The 18,790-nt window shown below is 51.9% G+C and overlaps 5 protein-coding genes across 5 annotated transcripts; all 5 read left to right on the forward strand.

Moving 5' to 3' along the window:
* Nucleotides 1-6,459: 6,459 nt before the first annotated feature.
* On the forward strand, nt 6,460-7,501 carry LTHEOB_11706 (Transaldolase protein; the record flags this gene model as incomplete). The annotated part of the gene is made up of 2 exons (XM_035508492.1): nt 6,460-7,270; nt 7,323-7,501. The coding sequence occupies 2 exons, from the start codon at nt 6,460-6,462 to the stop codon at nt 7,499-7,501; spliced, it is 990 nt and encodes a 329-aa protein (XP_035365698.1).
* A 4,030-nt stretch (nt 7,502-11,531) lies between these two features.
* On the forward strand, nt 11,532-12,594 carry LTHEOB_11707 (Spherulation-specific family 4; the record flags this gene model as incomplete). The annotated part of the gene is made up of 3 exons (XM_035508493.1): nt 11,532-11,668; nt 11,726-11,932; nt 12,072-12,594. 3 exons carry the CDS (start codon nt 11,532-11,534, stop codon nt 12,592-12,594), a joined length of 867 nt encoding a protein of 288 aa, XP_035365699.1.
* A 315-nt stretch (nt 12,595-12,909) lies between these two features.
* LTHEOB_11708 (ATP-dependent RNA helicase) lies at nt 12,910-15,357 on the forward strand (the record flags this gene model as incomplete). Its single annotated transcript, XM_035508494.1, has 1 exon — nt 12,910-15,357. The coding sequence occupies one exon, from the start codon at nt 12,910-12,912 to the stop codon at nt 15,355-15,357; it is 2,448 nt and encodes an 815-aa protein (XP_035365700.1).
* Nucleotides 15,358-16,263: 906 nt separating this feature from the next.
* LTHEOB_11709 (uncharacterized protein) lies at nt 16,264-17,266 on the forward strand (the record flags this gene model as incomplete). Its single annotated transcript, XM_035508495.1, has 4 exons — nt 16,264-16,320; nt 16,437-16,530; nt 16,591-16,656; nt 16,722-17,266. 4 exons carry the CDS (start codon nt 16,264-16,266, stop codon nt 17,264-17,266), a joined length of 762 nt encoding a protein of 253 aa, XP_035365701.1.
* A 610-nt stretch (nt 17,267-17,876) lies between these two features.
* Nucleotides 17,877-18,332, forward strand: LTHEOB_11710 (uncharacterized protein; the record flags this gene model as incomplete). The annotated part of the gene is made up of 3 exons (XM_035508497.1): nt 17,877-17,945; nt 18,024-18,099; nt 18,160-18,332. The coding sequence occupies 3 exons, from the start codon at nt 17,877-17,879 to the stop codon at nt 18,330-18,332; spliced, it is 318 nt and encodes a 105-aa protein (XP_035365702.1).
* Between the last annotated feature and the right edge of the window lie 458 nt (nt 18,333-18,790).

An 18,790-nucleotide genomic window follows, 5' to 3' on the forward strand; every position in this document is an offset into this window, starting at 1 on the left:
CGTACCCTTTCATATTACCACTCCTTAAAGTATCAGGCAGGGCTTCATCTAGCATTCCTTCGTTTTGATTTTCAAAGGACCAGCATCCAGACAGCTTTCACTATCACGTCCGAACCAAATTTGTTTCCATTGCCCGACCAGCGTGACGTCCATTTCGTTCTTTTGTTGATGAAAAGCATCAATCACCACAATTTTGCATACAAGCTGCTGCATTGTCTATGGATGCTAAGTAAAGTTTTTGCGCCGCACTTTTGGATTGCGCAGAAAGAGCAATACCGACCGCAAATGAAGCATCTTTGATCTCGGAAGTATCCCCCTTCGCCATCTCCTTTTGTCCGTGTGGTAGGTTTCGGCATTCGACGCCATCCCGTCTACTAATCTTTCGCCGGAATCATGTAGGTATTACGCTTTTAATGTCCTGAAAGCTATAACTTACAAACTGCTTGGATGATTGTCGGCGGTGCCATTTCGTATCGAAGATGGAAATTTCACGCCTTCTGCACCGTCTCGATGTCACGTAGTTTCCACGATTCCAGATTTGGATGTGTGCCCCGCATAAACGCCAATGGTGGGGTACGCGGCCCCCAAATGCTTATCTGACCAAAACACCTGGGGATTCCTTTTCTCCAGGCTCAAGACCCGCTGACTTCTTTTACCATGTATCATCATTCCTCTTGCATCATCTCGGCCAAGCAAGATCAAGCCAACTAAAGCTTCACAGAAGCGTTCATATTCGGGGCAGTCTGCGCAGGGCAACATACACAACATGCAGCAGGCCGGAAAAACTCTCCCCGAGGGAATTCTCTCTACATCTACAGAAGAACGGCCGGAACCGGAGATGAGACGCCATGATACGCTGTGCCACCGTTGCCAGGCCTTGAGATTGGATGGCCAAGATCCTCCTTTCCTGAATGAGTACTCTGAAATTCCCGAGGATGAAAAGATGATTCCTGTGGCATTCAGCCTGGAGGATTCTTTACCAAAGCTTCCCAACCTGACAGCATCTTCCGAGAATGGCTGCAAGTTTTGTAGCGTGTTGATTTCTGCAGCTCAGCAAGGATTCCGCAGCCCCGAATATCAGATTCACATCGAGAGTAGCCGAATGCAACAACTTAGTATACCTGGTGCCCATTATGTTTGGACATATTCTCGTGGCCTATCGCTCCTCGTAATGCAAGTGCAGTTTAGGAATGATGATGCGACTTACCAGATGGAGCTCATATTTGAGGTTGAATGTTCACAAGGCATGTCTCATTCCCGCGTTGAACACGAACAAGTATATTAACTCAGCTTGGCTTAGGGAATTGCGCTCCATGGATGAATATACAACGAAAGCCGCTGGAACTGGATCCTCTTTCAGACAAAAGTACGGCCAAAATCAAAGCATGGCTGTCCGATTGCCACAGTCTTCATGAGGACTGTCGATCAGAACAGACCACCAATAGGCTCCCGACTCGACTTCTCTCAGTCGGCGGAAAGTTCGACGGCGACGAACCATACCTTACTACCCCGTCTACAGACCCGGATGGCGACAGGATACAGTACGTGGCTCTGAGCCACTGCTGGGGACGGGGTGCACCGCCTCTGAAGACGGAGAGCTGCTCACTTTCCGAAAGAACAAGGAGCATTCCGCTTGACATTTTACCAGCAACCTATCGAGATGCTGTGCTCTTGACTCGCTCCTTGGGCCTCAAATACATCTGGATCGACTCCCTATGCATTATACAAGACGACAAGGATGATTGGGAAAGGGAATCGGCAACAATGTCCCATGTGTATCGGAATGCCTACGTCACGCTGTGTGCATTGGTTGACTCTTGCTACCAAGGGCTCTTTCAAGAACGCAATGCACCAGGCATTGAGATTAAATTCCGTTCTTCAACTGATTCTACAGTGCATGGAGCATACTTTCTTCGAAAAAATTGGGCCGCCAGAGGACCGTTAAGCTACGGAACCGACGCTGAAAGAGAACCACCATGGTACGATATGCTGATCAGCAAGTGGAACACCAGAGGCTGGACCTTTCAAGAAGCCGAGTTCTCCACGCGAAAACTGATATGCTGCAAAAGACTGATCTATTACGATTGTGCCACAACTTTCTGTTCTGAGGACGAATTTTGGCAGCAAGAATCTTATTCCGGAGACACTATAGGAGCTCTGAGTGAGGCAGACATTGACGGTTGCTACCAAACTTGGTATCAGAAGCTTGCTTTGTACTCAAACAGATCCTTTACGTTTTATGACGATCGCCTTCCAGCTGTGTCATCCTTAGCCGCAGTGATTGCCGCAAGAACAGGAGACGAATACATTGCCGGGTTGTGGAGGCATGATCTCCACAATGGGCTACTTTGGCACAGGGGCTACCCTATACCTGCCCCTCGAAGCCTCAGAAAGCTTCTTGACGACCTCGACGACGCTCAACATTTCGTTGCACCCTCATGGAGTTGGGCATGCAGACAAGACCCCGTCGAGTGGGATTGGCTGCCGAAACTGCGTGACACATGGGAGTGTCAAATATTCGAAGCCGATGCTGAGGTAGACGGCTTGAATCCGTATGGGCGAATCAAGGCGGCTCACCTCAAAGTCTTCGGAAAGCTGTGCAAGGTGCATGAGTTGACTCTTTCCGAGCTCGTCCAAGCGGGGTATTGGCTGGCAAAAACCTCAAACCAATTCTTCGCAATATTCCGCCTTGATTGGACACCAACAGAGAATATGACTGATCGGAAGATAACGGTATCCTGGGAGGATTCAGGAATAGCCATGCTTCTTCTGGCAACCTGCACCGCCGCCGATGAGGATGCCTCAATGAATGATGAAGGCTTCAAAGAATATTGCAGCGGTCTGTGGGAAAGCGTTGAATGCCCTTGGGAGCAGCAGTGCGGGCTGTTATTGCATCCTACGGGAAAGAGGAATGAGTATTATCGAATTGGTGTCTTCCAGACATTGGATTGGGAGAAAGGTGGACGACAACTTTTCCAGGAATTCCGCACTCAGGAGATCCGGCTCATTTAAAAGCCGAAAAACAAATCCACGCCAACCATTAAGAGGGGACTGTACCTTCTCTCCTCGTGGGCACCGCGTATCTCCGAATCACCGAGCCGATCGGGTCCGATTCGCCGGGGCACGGACCATCTCGGCCCGGGCCGCGGAGTGCCCTGACGGGACGCCGCCCCTAAAAAAAAAAAATTCAACACCACGCCCGCCCCGAGCCATCCCAGGCTCAGACTACGACGAAGCAAAAGAAGAACTCTCCGACGGGGAATCGAACCCCGGTCTCCCGCGCTTGCTAGAGCAGATGCTTTGACAAGCGGAAATCATCACCACTAGACCATCGAAGATGTTGAGCTCCTTGGAGGAGCTGATGGAGGTGTTATGGAAGTGCGAGCGGCCGCTGGGGCTTTTATACTGAAGGTTTGATGTCGAAAACTGCTAAAGTTTTGCTGTGGATGATTATCTGGTTGATCAGGAGTGTTGGGGCGGTCTGATAAGCGGCGTTGACGCTATGTGGGACAGGCGAGACCCTGCAACCGTAGGTTGTGGAAATTTTCTTATTTGCTACCCAGTGGTACTCGCATCGTTGACTTTGTCTTGCGATTGTGGCTGATTTGTTGACCAAAAGGCGATCCCAACTTTCCATAAACAGGTTGAAGACAAAAGCACCGGGCTTCAGCTCTTGTCTCTATCGGTAAGCCCACGTGTTGCGGAGATAGACGGTATACTTCTCGCGTTTTGTTGAGGAAGTGCAGCCAACAGAGGGTTTACGACGGGGATTCCGGACGGCCGGGAGGCGGGAAAGGGAGAAGAAACCCTGTTGACAAGTAGAAACATCTGATGGTGCAAAGCACTGTCGCCCTTTTTCAATAATACGGCTTCATCGCCACCATTCAAGCACTATTGAAGTTGAATCCTTCTACCGAGAACGGATCGAGAAACCAACTTTCAGCTGACAGTCCCAGAATGGCCTCCAACTCCTTATCCTGAAAAGAATCTGGAGGGCTAAACAAGCCAGTGCTGTCGAGGTCGCCAATAGCCCCGTTTGATTGAACATTCAAGCTCTGGCGCCCCGGGAATTCAAGAGAAGCAACACTAGTTACCTCAGTGAAGTTCTCGTCGTAGGCCTGTACCGATGTCGACGTGGTTGGGGCGGCCGATCCCTCGGCTGTGGCTCTCCCGGACTGAGTTTGAGAGGCTCTCGCCATTCTTTTCAAGAACGATTCGACCATCAAATGGAATTTCTGGTTCGGGTATTCTGCAAGCAATCTTGATATCTTCTGGGAGATGCTGACCAGGTGTTTTTCGCGGGATATGTTTGGGTGATTTTTGGCAAGAGTGAGTGCCAATGCGGCTACGGAATTCTTAGTGGGGATACGATACACAGCTTATAAAGCGCATACCTGAAAAAGCAATTGTTAATGCGGAGTACGTTGGCGAAAATCTGAGTTGCCATTTATACGAGCTCGAATTCGTGATAAACTTTAGATGGTCGGCAACTGATTCAAGCGTTATTTGGCTCAGTTGGCGGAAAGCATCCAGGACGTGACGGCCGCCTCCGGATTTCTGTCTTTGTAATTCGCTAAGGATGGCGCAATAGACAAGAATGGTAGCATAGTTCCTCTGCACGTTGAGGCTAGCTCGCTGGAAGGAGTCTATGTCGTATTCGTGGTCTGTGACTTTGGTCAGACATGGTGGGATGCTTGAATGATGAGAATCCCGATCCCCACCCTCATGTTGCTGGGCCCAGTATTTTTCCCATGAATCAAAAGACTCTTTTGCATCCTTTACTAGAGATGTCACATCCGTAGCAATATTTGTACGATCCCTGACGATCATTTGCCATTTTTCTGTTAAGTTGTGAGGAAGTAGTCCATGAAGCAAACATGGACACTCACCTCGTAGCTGAACCAGATCAAGAATAGACAGAAATCGAAGATCCAAGTGGCGGAAGCGAGAGCTTCCATGGAAAAAACGAAGCTTCTCTTCGTCAATGCGGACTAATCGGGATTTCCGAGCGGTGCCAAATGCAATTTCACGTTCCAAATGGTAGATTATCAGCCAGGTTCGAGTCTCACGGCTTAGCCTGTTCTGTTCCGCGACAGGCAAGGTTGAATCTGCTGCCAGTCTGTGCAAAGCATCATCAATGCCGAGATCCAAAGCCACATTGACGGCGTGACTCAAAGCAAACCACGATTTTTCGGACCAAGCAGCCAGGATAAGCAGCGCCTGGGCAGTTTCGAGTGTAGCCGGATTAATAAAGAGACTTTCTGCGGCCAGGCGGTTCGCTTCTTCATGACATATTCTTGACAAATCTCCAGTTCCATCGGTTCTGGTCGCAACCGAGAGGATTGATGCGAAGAGAAAAGGTGAAGAACGGCGGATCCTATCAAATGTGTCCAGGGTCGGCTCAAAAAAGGGAAGGTAGGGATTACTTCCTGTCATGTATCTACTACTCATCAGAATGGTCCATCTCGTACGAAGCCTAAACGGAAGTGATGTACGAACATGTGGAAAAGCCGGCGAGCTTCATCTTCCTTAATCGAGAATTTAGTCACCACATCTGTGGATGGGGCCAGCTCTGCTTCCTGCGTATTTCTGAGGTGTTCTGTTGAGTGGTCGCCGGAGTGGATATAATGAAGATTCCCTGACGATGCTCTTGGTGTTGAAGCCAGATCGTGGACTGTGCTGACTGGAGCGCTGAGTTGTTCTGGAGAGAGCTCACTCTCCGCCCTCGAATCCGGGTCATTACCGGATTGTTCAGGAGTATTGGCGGTGTAAGTGTCGACCACCGTCTGGAGATAGGAGGTAATGGGTCTGAGGCGTGCTTCATTCAGCGAAGCAACGTGACGCTGCAACGTCCGAATCTCCTCACGCAAAATTTCCTCTTCTGCACGCTTCCGCTTTTTAGATGATTCGATGGCATCGTAAACGCACTCGGCTCCAGAAGCTGTGCACCTCTGACAGGGCGGAATGCCGTTCCCCTCACAACGCATTTTCAATCGCCGGCAATGTCGACATGCTTTGAAAGTCTTTGCCGGAGAAGTTTCCGGCTCAGGACTGTAAACGCGGGGGGCGTTATCATCAGCAGGATTGAACATCTGAGGCGGTTGTGATTGCAAAACTGTCGCACAAAGTCGGCGGGCGAGATGCAAAGTCTCACAAGAGAAGATGAGAGTCAGGGCGGGGTCCACATCCTCACCCTTCAGCAGCCAAAGATGGCTAAGCTTCAGGGTCTGTGCAGCACGACATCTTCCGGCGCTTCCGGCTCCGGAAAAGAGCGGCCACGACTTCCACCGGCCGCTTCGGCGCCGGATAGGATCACGCAATTGGATGCACCAGTAACAATATATATTGGCGACGGGCTTCAAGAGATGTGCCTAATAGTCTATTGAAAGATCCAGGAAAGTTCCAAAAACCAATTTTTCAGCAGATACCCTGAAAAAAAAGAGAAAAGCATAACCCAACATGACCTCATCCCTCGAGCAACTCCGCCAACACACGACCATCGTCGCCGACACAGGCGACTTCAACGTCCTCTCCCTCTACAAATCCCAAGACGCCACCACCAACCCCTCCCACATCCTCACCGCCAGCCAAAAGCCCGAATACGCCTGGATCCTGACCGCCGCCGCCGACCACGCGCGCGCGGCGGCCGCCGCATCATCCGACCCGGACGCCCAAGTCGACGAGGCGCTGCTGCACCTGCTCGTCTCGTTCGGCTGCGAGATCCTCAAGCACGTGCCGGGCCGGGTGTCGACCGAGGTCGACCCCGTCCACTCGTTCGACGCCGCCGCCACCGTCGCCTACGCCCGCCGCATCATCGCCCTGTACGCTGCGCGCGGCGTGCCCAGAGAGCGCGTGCTCGTCAAGATCGCGAGCACCTGGGAGGGCTTCGCTGCATGCGAGGTGCTCGAGAAGGAGGGCATTAAGTGCAATCTGACCTTGCTGTTCTGTCTGCCGCAGGCGGTGCGCGCGGCGGAGGTGGGCGCCACGCTGATCAGCCCGTTCGTTGGCAGGACGCTGGATTGGTGGCACAAGAACCATCCCGCCGTCGATTACTCTGGGAAGAAGGATCCTGGCGTGATCATGACGAAGGAGATCTGGGAGTACTACAAGGCGAATGGGATCAAGACGGAGATCATGGGCGCGAGTATGCGGAGTATTGACGAGTGCAAGGAGCTGGCGGGCCTGGACTTGATGACGATAAACGTCGGGTTGCTGCAGGAGTTAAAGGAGGCAGATGTCGATATCAAGCCGGTGTTGATTGCAGAGAAAGGTAAGTGATTTTTGCTCAGCTTTTCCATCCTTGTGTACTGACATGATTACAGTTTCTAAGCAGAATGGATCTGCTAAGGTCAAGTCCTACGTGAATGACGAGGCTGCTTTCAGAACAGATCTCTTTAATGATTACGCAGCGCATGACAAGATGACAGATATGATGCGGCAGTTCTTGAGGGATGGTGCGGCTACGAAAGCTGCTTTGAAGAAGCTCTTGCAGTCGAAGTAGACGAAACGAGAGTGCATGAATCGGCGATTGTGCAAAGAGCGACGCACATTACGAAATTGGCATTAAAGTCCCAAGTGATGGGAATATGAGTAGAGAAGCTTTATAGTACACATGTGTCCTGTTGAACCTTCCACCGCTACCATGATCCTCTGGCTAGCCCAATCTGACCAAACGCCGGGAGATATATTGTTTAAGAATATTGGAATCCGTGTAATCGTTGAAATCAAAAAGCATGTCAAAGCTAAGGGATGCTCGGCATTCGAAGTGTGGATACCCTTTGCCTTGATCCTGATCTTCAACAGATTCAATAATTGCGCCCGTAGAATACCAAGTGTTGATGGTGCCTAATGAAATGACCGTGGCTATCACACCAGCCGGTGCTGCTCTCATAACATGGTTTGCGAATTGGGGACAGCTCCAATTCAATGGTGTGCTTTGATTTTCGCCGTAATCACCCTCCAGCCTGGCAAACAGTTCAGTTTCGTTTCCGTGACTGCGTTGTTCCGAAGGACGCCACTACACCTTAACTTTCAGTTCCCATGTATCTAGCCATAGGTACCGGGAAAGGCTGTTGTGGTCACCGATCAGGTAACCCCTGTCTTCAAGGTCTACCCAGGTCAGGTAGCCCTTCTCTTCGAGATCTACCCAGGAGAGTTTTTCCACGAGACGGGCTGCAGGCGGGTGAAATGGACAAGGAGTGGAGGAGTGAAGATCGTGGCGGCGGCGAAGGCGTTGCCAGGCCATGCCAAGCCAGCGAAGATATGACCAGCCGCTGCTGCTGTCATCACGGTGGTATCGGGGAGAGATGGAGGAGAAAGTTCCGGAACGGTCGCAGTAAAAGCGGCAATCGGGTGAGGATGAGGACTCAGGGCTGGATGAGGATCTAAGGTCGGATCGTGACAGTTCGGTCTGGTTTTCCAATTCCACATATACCCGAAACAAAGGTTCATCGTCTGAAAGAGCATCTATGATCCTCCAACTGTTCTCTGCATTATCACTGATGGTGCCCTTAAACGATACTTTGCCGGTCCAACCAGTCCAAGACCAACTGGGGAATCCATGACGACGTTCGACTACTCCTTTCATGGTCCACGATAGGCCCAGGGAGAAACCATTAGATGAGATCTTGTTGAATTCTTCATCACCAAGTTCCGACCTGTTCCTATCAATACCAATGAAAGGAAATACAGGAACTCCCCACAAGTGGTGGACCGGGGGATCATGTTTTCGGAAAGCTCGTAGGATCCCAGAGAATGCGTTTAGGGAATCTCCAGGATTTGTCAAACGCCGTTCAGAGTACGCGGAAATCCGTGGCCAGATATGAGCAGCATCCTTTCCAGCTCCGCGGCAAGGAGTAAAGCTATAGTCGCCGTCGTAATGGTCCGTGATCATATGTGTAGTTGGTCGCGACTCGGAGCCTTCATCGACGGATATAACACGACACGCAAACGAAACTTGTTCGTCTGTGAATACTAGACATCTTCTCGAAAGCAGGCCTTCCTGGTACGTCCAACCCCGCGTGTTCCATTTCGAATTCCTGAGCAGTTTGCTCTGAGGACCTCCCAAGACCCTAGGATAATCCTCACTGCGGCGAATTAGAAAGTCCCCGATCGTGCAGTATGTTTTTGGAACCCTGAGCCGTGTTCCACGCCGGGATGTAACTCCAGGAAGTCCATAGCTGGCATCGACCCCCGCGGCAGCGATTATTGTGAAGGCGGCATTCTTATAAATGGAGTCCATGTGCCGAATCTGACGCTTCTTGCTTTCAGAGTCGTTCTGGTCAATACAGTACCTATCGACCCAAAGGTAACGATAGCCCATGCTCAGGACGACCACCAGTGCATCTTCGATGGTTCGCTCCATTGTACCTGGCATTTCTGTCAGGGGTGCCTCAGAACCATCCGCAGAAGTTCCACAGTTTCCCCATACATAACTGAGCGCTACGTATCTCGTGCCAGGCACGACTGGGTCAATTTTCCTGGTATTGCAGTCGATAACTCGTAGTCCAGGAACATCTTCTACGTCCTGGTTCCCACAACACTCAGTGTGGTCGTCCAGGCAAAGATGCAACTTCTGCTTCAAACTTTCGAAGTTGATTGTTGATGGATCCACAGACTCTGTGCAATGAGACTTCACTCCGGTCAATGGAATATGTCCGGTTGTTTTTCAACTCTCCTGTTTCAGGAAAATAGCGTAACGTTGATATTGTCAAATTGGCGTTACATTGAGGCCGAAGATCTATGAGGTCCCAGTAGGGCCACATATAATCGATTAGTTGAACCATAAAACAGATGGCACAGCTTGACTCAGCATCGGAAACATGATCTACTGAGCGATGTGCATCTGGAAAGGTCCATTGGTCAAGTGGAATGAACTTAATCAATTTATTGCGGCATTCGGTGCATACGCTGGCCGTTTCGTTCCCTGAATATAGAGTGGAAAAACTTTGGATCCGCCAGTCGGGCGGTGAAGAGGAATATGGACGCAGGATGGCTTTTTCCAGAGACATTGGCGGGAAGAAATACTTCTTAAGAAGCTTACACGGTAGCGTTGGATCCTTAGATGATTGCCAAGCTTCGCAAGAAATAGGGGGTGGACCAAGGGCGCTGCGGATAATGTGGAACGTGAATCTTGAAGCGAGAGGAATATTCCCGCTTCAGGATTCTCGGCCCCAGCTGTGACAACTCATCAGACGAAAAAGCTAAGCGGCGTGGCGTCGCTAAATGATTCGCGTACTGCTGACTATTCCACAGTCAGGAACCGATGATCACGCGAAGTGGGTCGTCTTTCCGAGGCCGGGGCTAGCAGCGCATACGTGGGCAGTCATCTCGCCACCTCTAAACGCGGAGATAACAGCGGAGTAGAGAACGGCCGTATAAGCCTCCTCTTTACCCCCACGCATGAAACCGAAAGTCTTTCAATTGCAATTAAACTATCATAGAGGTATTTGAGAGATTCACTTTTCCACTTTTCACTAAGGATATATACATTCTTCATCGGCTCACGCTCAACACGGGTATTCCCAAGTGTAGTTTGACAAAGCTCAGGAACAACTGCTGTGAGAGCTGATGACGATAGAAGATGCTTCCCTTCGGATTTTTCTGCGAGAACAATCAATATGAAAAAGCAAAGTGAAACTGCTGCCGTACAAAGATGGAGGGCAGTGATATTTGGGTCAAGATCTTTTGGCCCAGGACCTGAGTTTGCTGACAATGTTACTTTTGCGAGGTTCTTTTATGATCTTGTGCTAAAGGTTGAACTATGGCGGTGTGAAGGTAATACTGCCCAGCGTTTGAAAGACTGGGCACCACTGGAGATTCCGTATTGGGAAAGTGTGAACCGTCGGAGGCCTAAATCTCAAAGAGTTACCCTAATGGACCTGGGTATTGGCGCAGCCTGGGAGCTGGATTTAATATAATCTTTACGTCATTGTCTCTTTGCCACTGTAGTCATCAGCCACTGGAAAAAGCCATTTGTTGCTTTCTTCTTCACTAATGACAATGAATGTTTTACACTGTCATGAAGGATCAAACAATGTGGGCAGAAGGATTGAAAGCATTGAAGTTGGTATCGCATGCAGGTGTAGTAGCGATGGTGCAGACCAGTCAGAAGTGTGCCAGCCATGAATGAAGCTCTAGCCGAGATGGCGAATTTGTTTCTACCGTACAAATCAAGGACTGGATCAGACCACAATGAAAAAGCAGCCCCCCGCATTCGAATCCTGATTGTCGCTTTCGGTAAGACCCTGGCACGAGGCGGATCAATTCAGCCCCCACACTAAGGAACGGTGCTAACCAGTTCCACTTAATGAAGCGAACTTATGGCTCGTATGTCTAGCATTGCACGGCCCGCATCACGGTCTCGAGCACCAGAAATAGATGTCTGTATACAAGGAGCGGTTGTTTCGGCTTTCTGCAGCAGGAAGGTATATAAACGCCCGTCAGCACACCGAGCATTTCGACTTCAGCATCGCACTACACGAGTGGGAGCTCCTGACTGATTTCACTTGCCTCTTACAAGCACAACAATCATGTTTAAACGTGCATTCGGCCTGCTCGCTTTGGGCGCCCAGCTCGTTCAGGCTCAAGTGAACGTTGCTGCTGCAGCGCTCGTGCCAGCCTACATTTGGCCCGAGACGGAGACGACATGGCAACCTCTCTATGACCAGTGGGTCTCATGAAACTGTTTTTCCGATGTCGAATTGTGACACTGACGACATTACAGGATTGAAGGCCATCCCAGTGTTCAGTTCACCATCATCGTCAATCCTGACAGTGGCCCCGGTGCCAACTCGCTGCCCGATGCCGCTTACCAGCGTGAGATTCTCAAGCTCCATGATTACGACAACGTTCGCCTTGTCGGTTATGTTGCCGTGAACTGGACGAACAAGGCCCAGTCCACTGTTGAGGCCGAGGTCGCCAAATACGCAGGGTAAGTTCACGGCGTTCCTCACCTAGAGCCTGTCAAAATCCGCGAGTGCATTTAGGAAAGAAGACGGACAGGGGATTGGGGAGAAAAGATGCAAAGACAACCTCAAGATTCCACATAGATAGCTAATACCCTCGCGCAGCTGGCCTTCCGCCTCGGGCAACGCCGCCCTCTCCGTCGATGGCATCTTCTTCGATGAAGCCCCCACCGACAATGACGCGGCCAAAATCACCTTCATGCAATCCGTCACGACCTACACACGCTCCTTCGCCAATGCGGGCCTGAGCGCCTCCCCTTACGTCGTCACCAACCCAGGCTACCCCCCGGCGCGCGCCTACCTCTACAACGCCAACGACGACTCGCTCGTGCCGGACCTGTCGCTCGTGTACGAGGAGGCGTACAGCACGTGGACGACTGACCAAGACACGGTCAAGGATCTGATCTGGGGGCTGGATGTGGACAACGGCTCGCTGGCGGTGATGCTGCACGACGTGCCGGCGACGATCGCGTGCGCGGATTTGTCGGCGCTGGTGGATGATTTCAAGGGCAATGTCGGCGTCAACACGCTGTGGTTCACGAATGACTCGGATTATCAGGTCTGGCCTGATGCGACGCTGTGGAACGAGTATCTGAATGCATTTGCGAGCGGAGGAAGTGCTTGTTAGGCGGCGGATCGATGATGGAAGTGGTGTCGCACAGTACGACGTTAGTCCCACAAATATTAGCGCCTGAAGCCACATCAGAATTGAAGATCACGAATCGGGAAAGTGCTAAGAGTTATGGCTGCCATAAGCAAACATTCCAACAGATCGATACGTAATGGAATGACCATCTTTCTTGCTGCCTGCAGTTGAACTGGTGCTTTCGAAGTGGGCGGAGATGGTCCGATCTAATCTTATCATGACCCCTGTCAAAATTTCTGGTGCGGCCTTCAAGCCTCACCTCCGCAGCTTCTCCTCCGACAGATTCTGCCACACAAAATGCCCGAACGCGTGCGCACCACCTTCGACAACGGCGGCAATGCCGTCAAAGCCTCCAAACATTCGAACAAGCACGGCAATGAATCCCTCAACCCCGGCAAGAAGCGCAAGCGCGACCGCGACGAGAAACCGCACATCAACGGCCTAAAACCCTCCCACGATTCGAAGAAGCCCTCCAAACACCCGAACGCTCCCGGCCCTCACCACCACAAGAAACACGATCGCGAGGGCTTCAATGGAAGCAGCAAGCCAGCGCACGATGGCGGCGAAAAACGAGCATTCGGGCCCCTGGCGAAGAAACGCGAACAGCTGCTGCCGGTGCGCAAGTCGCTCCCCATCTGGGCGCACCAAGACGAGATCCGGGCGTCGCTGCGCGGCGACAAGGACGTCCTGATACTGGTCGGTGAGACGGGTTCCGGAAAGTCGACGCAGGTCCCGCAGTTCCTGCTCGGCGAGTCCTGGCTCGCCGACAACAAGTCCATGATCGCCATCACCCAGCCCCGCCGTGTCGCCGCCATATCGCTGGCCCGCCGTGTCGCCGAGGAGATGGGGACTCCGCTGGGTGCGTCATCGCCGGCGAGTAAGGTCGGCTACAGCGTGCGTTTCGATGTGTCGACGTCGCCGAGTACGAGGATAAAGTTCTTGACCGAGGGTATGCTGCTGCAGGAGCTGCTGCGGGATCCGTGGTTGAAGGCGTACGGGTCTGTCGTTGTGGATGAAGTGCACGAGCGGAGTGTGAACGTGGATCTTGTGCTGGGTTTCCTGAGAAGGATTGTCTGCGGAGACTGGAAAAAACATAGGAATGGAAGGAGGCTGAAGATCGTCGTCATGAGTGCCACGGCTGACACCAAGAGGCTACTCAAATTTTTTGATGAGGGATTCAATGAGGCAGAAGGAAAGACCGCCTCGGCGAGCCAACCGACTCCCGATCCATCAAAAGACGAGAAAAAGAAAGACAAGAAGAATGCGCTGCCGCAAAAGTCTACTCAGTCAACTGCCAATGGTACCAAGGACTCGGAAGAAATAATCAAATACCACGACTCGATAACGACCTGCTACATCGAAGGACGCATGTACCCGGTCAAGGTCAACTACCTGCCGGAGCCTACTCAGGATTTCGTCGAGGCTGCGCTCAAGACAATTTTCCAAGTGCACCATAAAGAGCCTCTTCCGGGAGATATTCTGGTATTCTTGACAGGCCAGGATACCGTTGAAGCGCTTGAGAAGTTGGTCAACGAATACGCAGCCGGGTTGGGACCTGAACTCCCGAAAATCCTCACCCTTCCTCTTTTCGCAGCGCTTCCTCAGAATCTTCAGCAACGCGTCTTCCAGCCGGCTCCGCCAAGAACACGGAAAGTCATTCTCAGTACCAACATTGCTGAGACTTCGGTCACTGTTCCTGGTGTACGTCATGTCATCGATTGTGGCAAATCGAAGATCAAACAATTCAGACCACAGTTGAACCTCGACTCTCTCCTGGTCAAGCCGATTTCACAGTCTGCATCTATCCAGCGAAAGGGTCGTGCCGGCCGTGAAGCCGCTGGTAACTGCTTCCGCCTCTATACGGAGAAGGACTACCTCAGCCTGCAAAAGGATACCACGCCTGAAATCCTACGCTGCGATCTGAGTGCAGCATTGCTTACCATGAAGGCACGCGGCGTCGAGAACGTCCTCAACTTCCCATTCCTCGACCCCCCGCCCCGCGAAGCCCTTGAGAAAGCCCTGCTCCTCCTCTTCCAGCTCGGCGCGCTGACCGACACGGGCGACATCAGCGAAGTCGGCCTGCAAATCGCCAAGCTGCCCCTCACTCCCACTCTCGGCCGATGCATCGTCGAAGCCGCGACGGAAGAGCGCGGCCGCTGCGTCGAGCACGTCATCGACATCGTGGCGGCGCTCAGCGTCGAGAACGTCTTCCTCAACGTCATCACCGAGGAGAAGCGCGAGGAGGCGGAGCTGGCGCGCCGTGAGCTCTTCCGCCGCGAGGGCGACCACCTCACGCTGCTGGCGACGGTGCAGGCCTACGCCGCCGAGCACGCCGACCGCAAGGCCTGGTGCGAGCGCCGCTTCGTCTCGCACCGCGCCATGCAGAACGTCATGGACATCCGCAAGCAGCTGCGCGCCCTGTGCGCTCAGCTCGGTTTGTTCGATGCCGCGGCTGTCCAGCATGGTGAGGCTGAGGCTGTGTCTGAGGCTGTCGCGAATAATGTCTTGTTGTCGCTGTTGAGCGGCTTTGCGCCGAATACGGCGAGGTTGATGCCGGATGGTAGCTATAGGACGATGGTCGGCAATCAGACGGTGCAGATTCATCCCAGCAGCGTGCTGTTCGGGAAGAAGGTCGAGGCGATTGTGTTTTCCGAGTTTGTCTTCACGAATAGAAGTTATGCGCGTGGCGTCAGCGCCGTGAGGCTGGATTGGGTGGTGGAGGGGTTGAGCGGGAGGGCAGCGTAGATTGGAGACCTGGCGCAGTAGTAGATTATGGTGCAGCGTGCGGATATACCCGATTAATTCAGTTGATCGCTTTTGGCAAAATGATGATTCATCAATTTTCAGATGGCTGCTTTGACGTGCATCAAGAGGATGTCGGTGATTAATCTTGCGGAGGCTTTTGGCCATGGCTAAGGCAAGGCAAGTTGCTTGTGAACGGTGTACTTCGCTTGAATGGGAGAAAAGTAGACGTGTGGGAAGATGCGCGCGGGTGGAGGATGCGGGGGATCGGGGATGGAGGATGAGGTGTTGCTTGGGTAGGTAGCTTAAACGGGAAGGCACATGAGCGGGCAAGACTGCCCGCCCGCCCGCCGCTGACGCTTGCACGTGCACTGGACCCTGCAGCTGGACTGCACAAATTTTCTGTGCTTCAATGAAATGGGCAGCCCAGGCGGCTCACTTTGGAGGATGATTTTACCGCTTGTCTCAGCTCTGTTGGCCTTTGCTCTTTCTTCTTTCCCATTCCGATTAGAACTCGGACCAGCTTTCTCTTTGATATGAAACCCAATTGAGCTTCATTACACTGGTTTCTCCTTCAGAATAGGCCTGGAGTCAGTCGATAATTCCCATGTTTCGTGATATCAAGGTACAGGCGGAACATGGTCGATCATGCCTGAAAGTCAAGGAGCAAATTTTCATGTCACTTTCCAATTGAGATATGGGGAGCCTTGGAACATTGAAGTGAGGTGGCAGCATTCATATTGAGCCATGCTAACGCTTTAGGAATTAGCCAAAGGAACCATGTGCTGGATCAGATCTTTCACGTGCCCACGCTCTTTATATTAGACGTGTTCCTGCTCAACACCAGGCTTTCGCTGTTCCACGTTTCATCTCGCACTCTCGCCACTACTCCTACCCGACGCTGTCAAGATGCCGCGCCGCAAGCCTGCTTCCAAGGCGCCGGACAAGCACATCATGGCTCCATGCGTAGGATTCTTCTGCTTTACGCTTCACCCTATAGCAGCCGCAGCTGCTAACCAAAATTGTCACAGAGCGCCAAACACAAGAAAAATGAGAGGCCCAAGACTCCTCCGCATTAGCAGCTGGTGGCGGCGGAACCTACTGCGCCCAGGAAGAGGCGTGCGCAGAACCATGAGGACTTGACAACCCCTCAGCCTCTGCGGAAGAAGACTGCTAGTAAGTTGCTCTCACTAGCGTTTGGATAAAGCGATCATAAGAGCTGACACCTGGGCAAAGTCGACAATGCCTCTGAGCGCTCTCTCGTTACGGAGTCCCATGATGTCACTCCTGGAAAGGTCGTTAGTAAGTATTTACCAGCAACTCTCTCTGCACTTAAATCATGTCACTAATGTATCTTGATACTTAAGTCTCACCCACTGGTACTATCTGCAAGTGCCACTTGAAGCCCGGTGCTATTTGTTGGCACCAAATCCACGAGCCGCACGTTAGCAACCCTAGAGCGCGAGAGAAGTACGAGCGCCTTGCTCCAGCCAAGCAGGCCATGCAGCGAGTCCGGGCGAACCAGGCCAAAAACAAATCCAACGAAATCGAAGAGTTGAAGATCGACGCTGCTATGGTCAGCCAAGAAGGCGACGAGTGGTTGAAGAGGCAGAACGTGCGTGAGAAGCGTGCTGCTGCAAGCAACATCGACTATGCTCAAGATGGCAAGGAGGATTCCAAGGACTGGAGTTTCGAAGAAGATGACACGAAGATCGAGGAAAGCGATGTAGATGTGGAGGATAGTGAGGATGAGGATGATGATCAGGACGGCGATTACGTCGACGACGCGGATGACCATCAGGAGCAAGTCAATGTCGAGGACGACTACGAGGAGCCTGCCAATGATGGTAGGGATACCGACTTCGAGGACGACGAGGAGATCCCGTGCATGAAGAAGTGCGAGCCTCATTAGTCTACTGCAGATGCAGAGACGCTTCCGTTCAGCGCAAGACATCATAGACTTGTGCTTCGGCCCCCAGTCGGGTTCTAAGGAGGTGAATACTTCTGAGTTTGCACGCCCCATTGACGCTGGCGGACGCTGTAGCGTGACAGGTGGCATTGGTTAGACAGCTTCATAGTCAGGGTCGCACAAATGTGATTGATGATCTTGCATGACTGTGCCTCCGGTTTTGTCTCACTGATGCCACACGATACGCATTCTCGAAGCGGATTCGGAAGAAGGTTGGCGGAGGAAGTTGAGAGAAGAAAGTAACTCATTAATGGTGATAAATATGTGTAAGGGAAGATGGCTGTCTATCCTGTCTATTCTATATCCAAGAGAGCACTACTTAAATGCAATCAGGGCCGGCCCGGTTGGAAAAGACCTTGACATATAATCCGGCGTCTGCATCAGCAGCGGGACGGAGCTTTGAATCGCCGAGTATTCTTGCGATGGGCCCTAAGGTGCCTGCCATATTTAGCAGACGCGTCGACGCCTGTGTCCACGCCGCGTCCCATCACGTCCGCGTCCCAACCCACAACAACACGTCCCGCCTTTGGCTCCATTGCGAATCCAAACCATCATGGACGCCACCAAGCCCGGCGCTCCCCTGCAGGAGACGCATGAAGACGTTGACGCTCTCTTCGTCCAAGTAAGCATACCATCCCAGGAAGTTGTGCCTACCTTATCATATGAGATCGCGTTGCTGACCACTCATTCCCGCCTCCAGATCAAGAAGAACCTTGAAGGAATTCGCGACCAGTTTCCCGGATTCTACGACAAAGTCAAGATCCTTGTTGCTACCAGTAATATATTGCTCCTACGGGTCTTCTGGACTGCATCTTACTGACTTTCGCGACACGTAGTGGATCCGCACGCCGGGGAGGAGCCCAAGACGAATCACTCTTCGCCCCTCATCGACGCAACCATCTACAAGGAGCAACGTCGCTCCCTGCCCGACATGACGGCTGTCAATGAAGCGAACAAAGTTGCTGCAAAGATGATCAAGGGCAAGTCATACCCGGTTTCTTTCAAGTGAAAGTCTACTTGACTAACGAAAAGGTTCCCTTAAAAGCCGCCCTGTATGCACCAGCATCGTAAAGTGGTTCTACGAAAGCTCCGTTGGCTGCCAGTCATGCGGCGCACGCCCTTGGACAGCCCTCTTCAATGTCTTGGGACGCATTCACGTAACTACTTAGGCCACTCAGTCGAATGAGCTACTTGACTGATGAGTGGTTAGACTTTTGTGGATGACGATGACGAAGTTCCCTGCATCGTCAAGTCTCAGATGCAGCAGTGATAGGATCGGGGAAGATCTAGATTCGGTTCCTTCTGGCTTGCCGGGTCTTGTTCACGATTCAACTGTCTTAATTGCGGAGGACTTGGAGGTGTTTTTGGGATAAATGAGAAACGGTGGCCCATTTTCTATTCTTGCTTTCCCACAGACCTGTAGCATCTGCAGAACACTTGAGAAGAATGCAAGCATACAGAACTGCA

This window comes from Lasiodiplodia theobromae (genome assembly GCF_012971845.1).
Source record: "Lasiodiplodia theobromae strain AM2As chromosome Unknown scaffold_52, whole genome shotgun sequence".
NCBI lineage: Eukaryota > Fungi > Ascomycota > Dothideomycetes > Botryosphaeriales > Botryosphaeriaceae > Lasiodiplodia > Lasiodiplodia theobromae.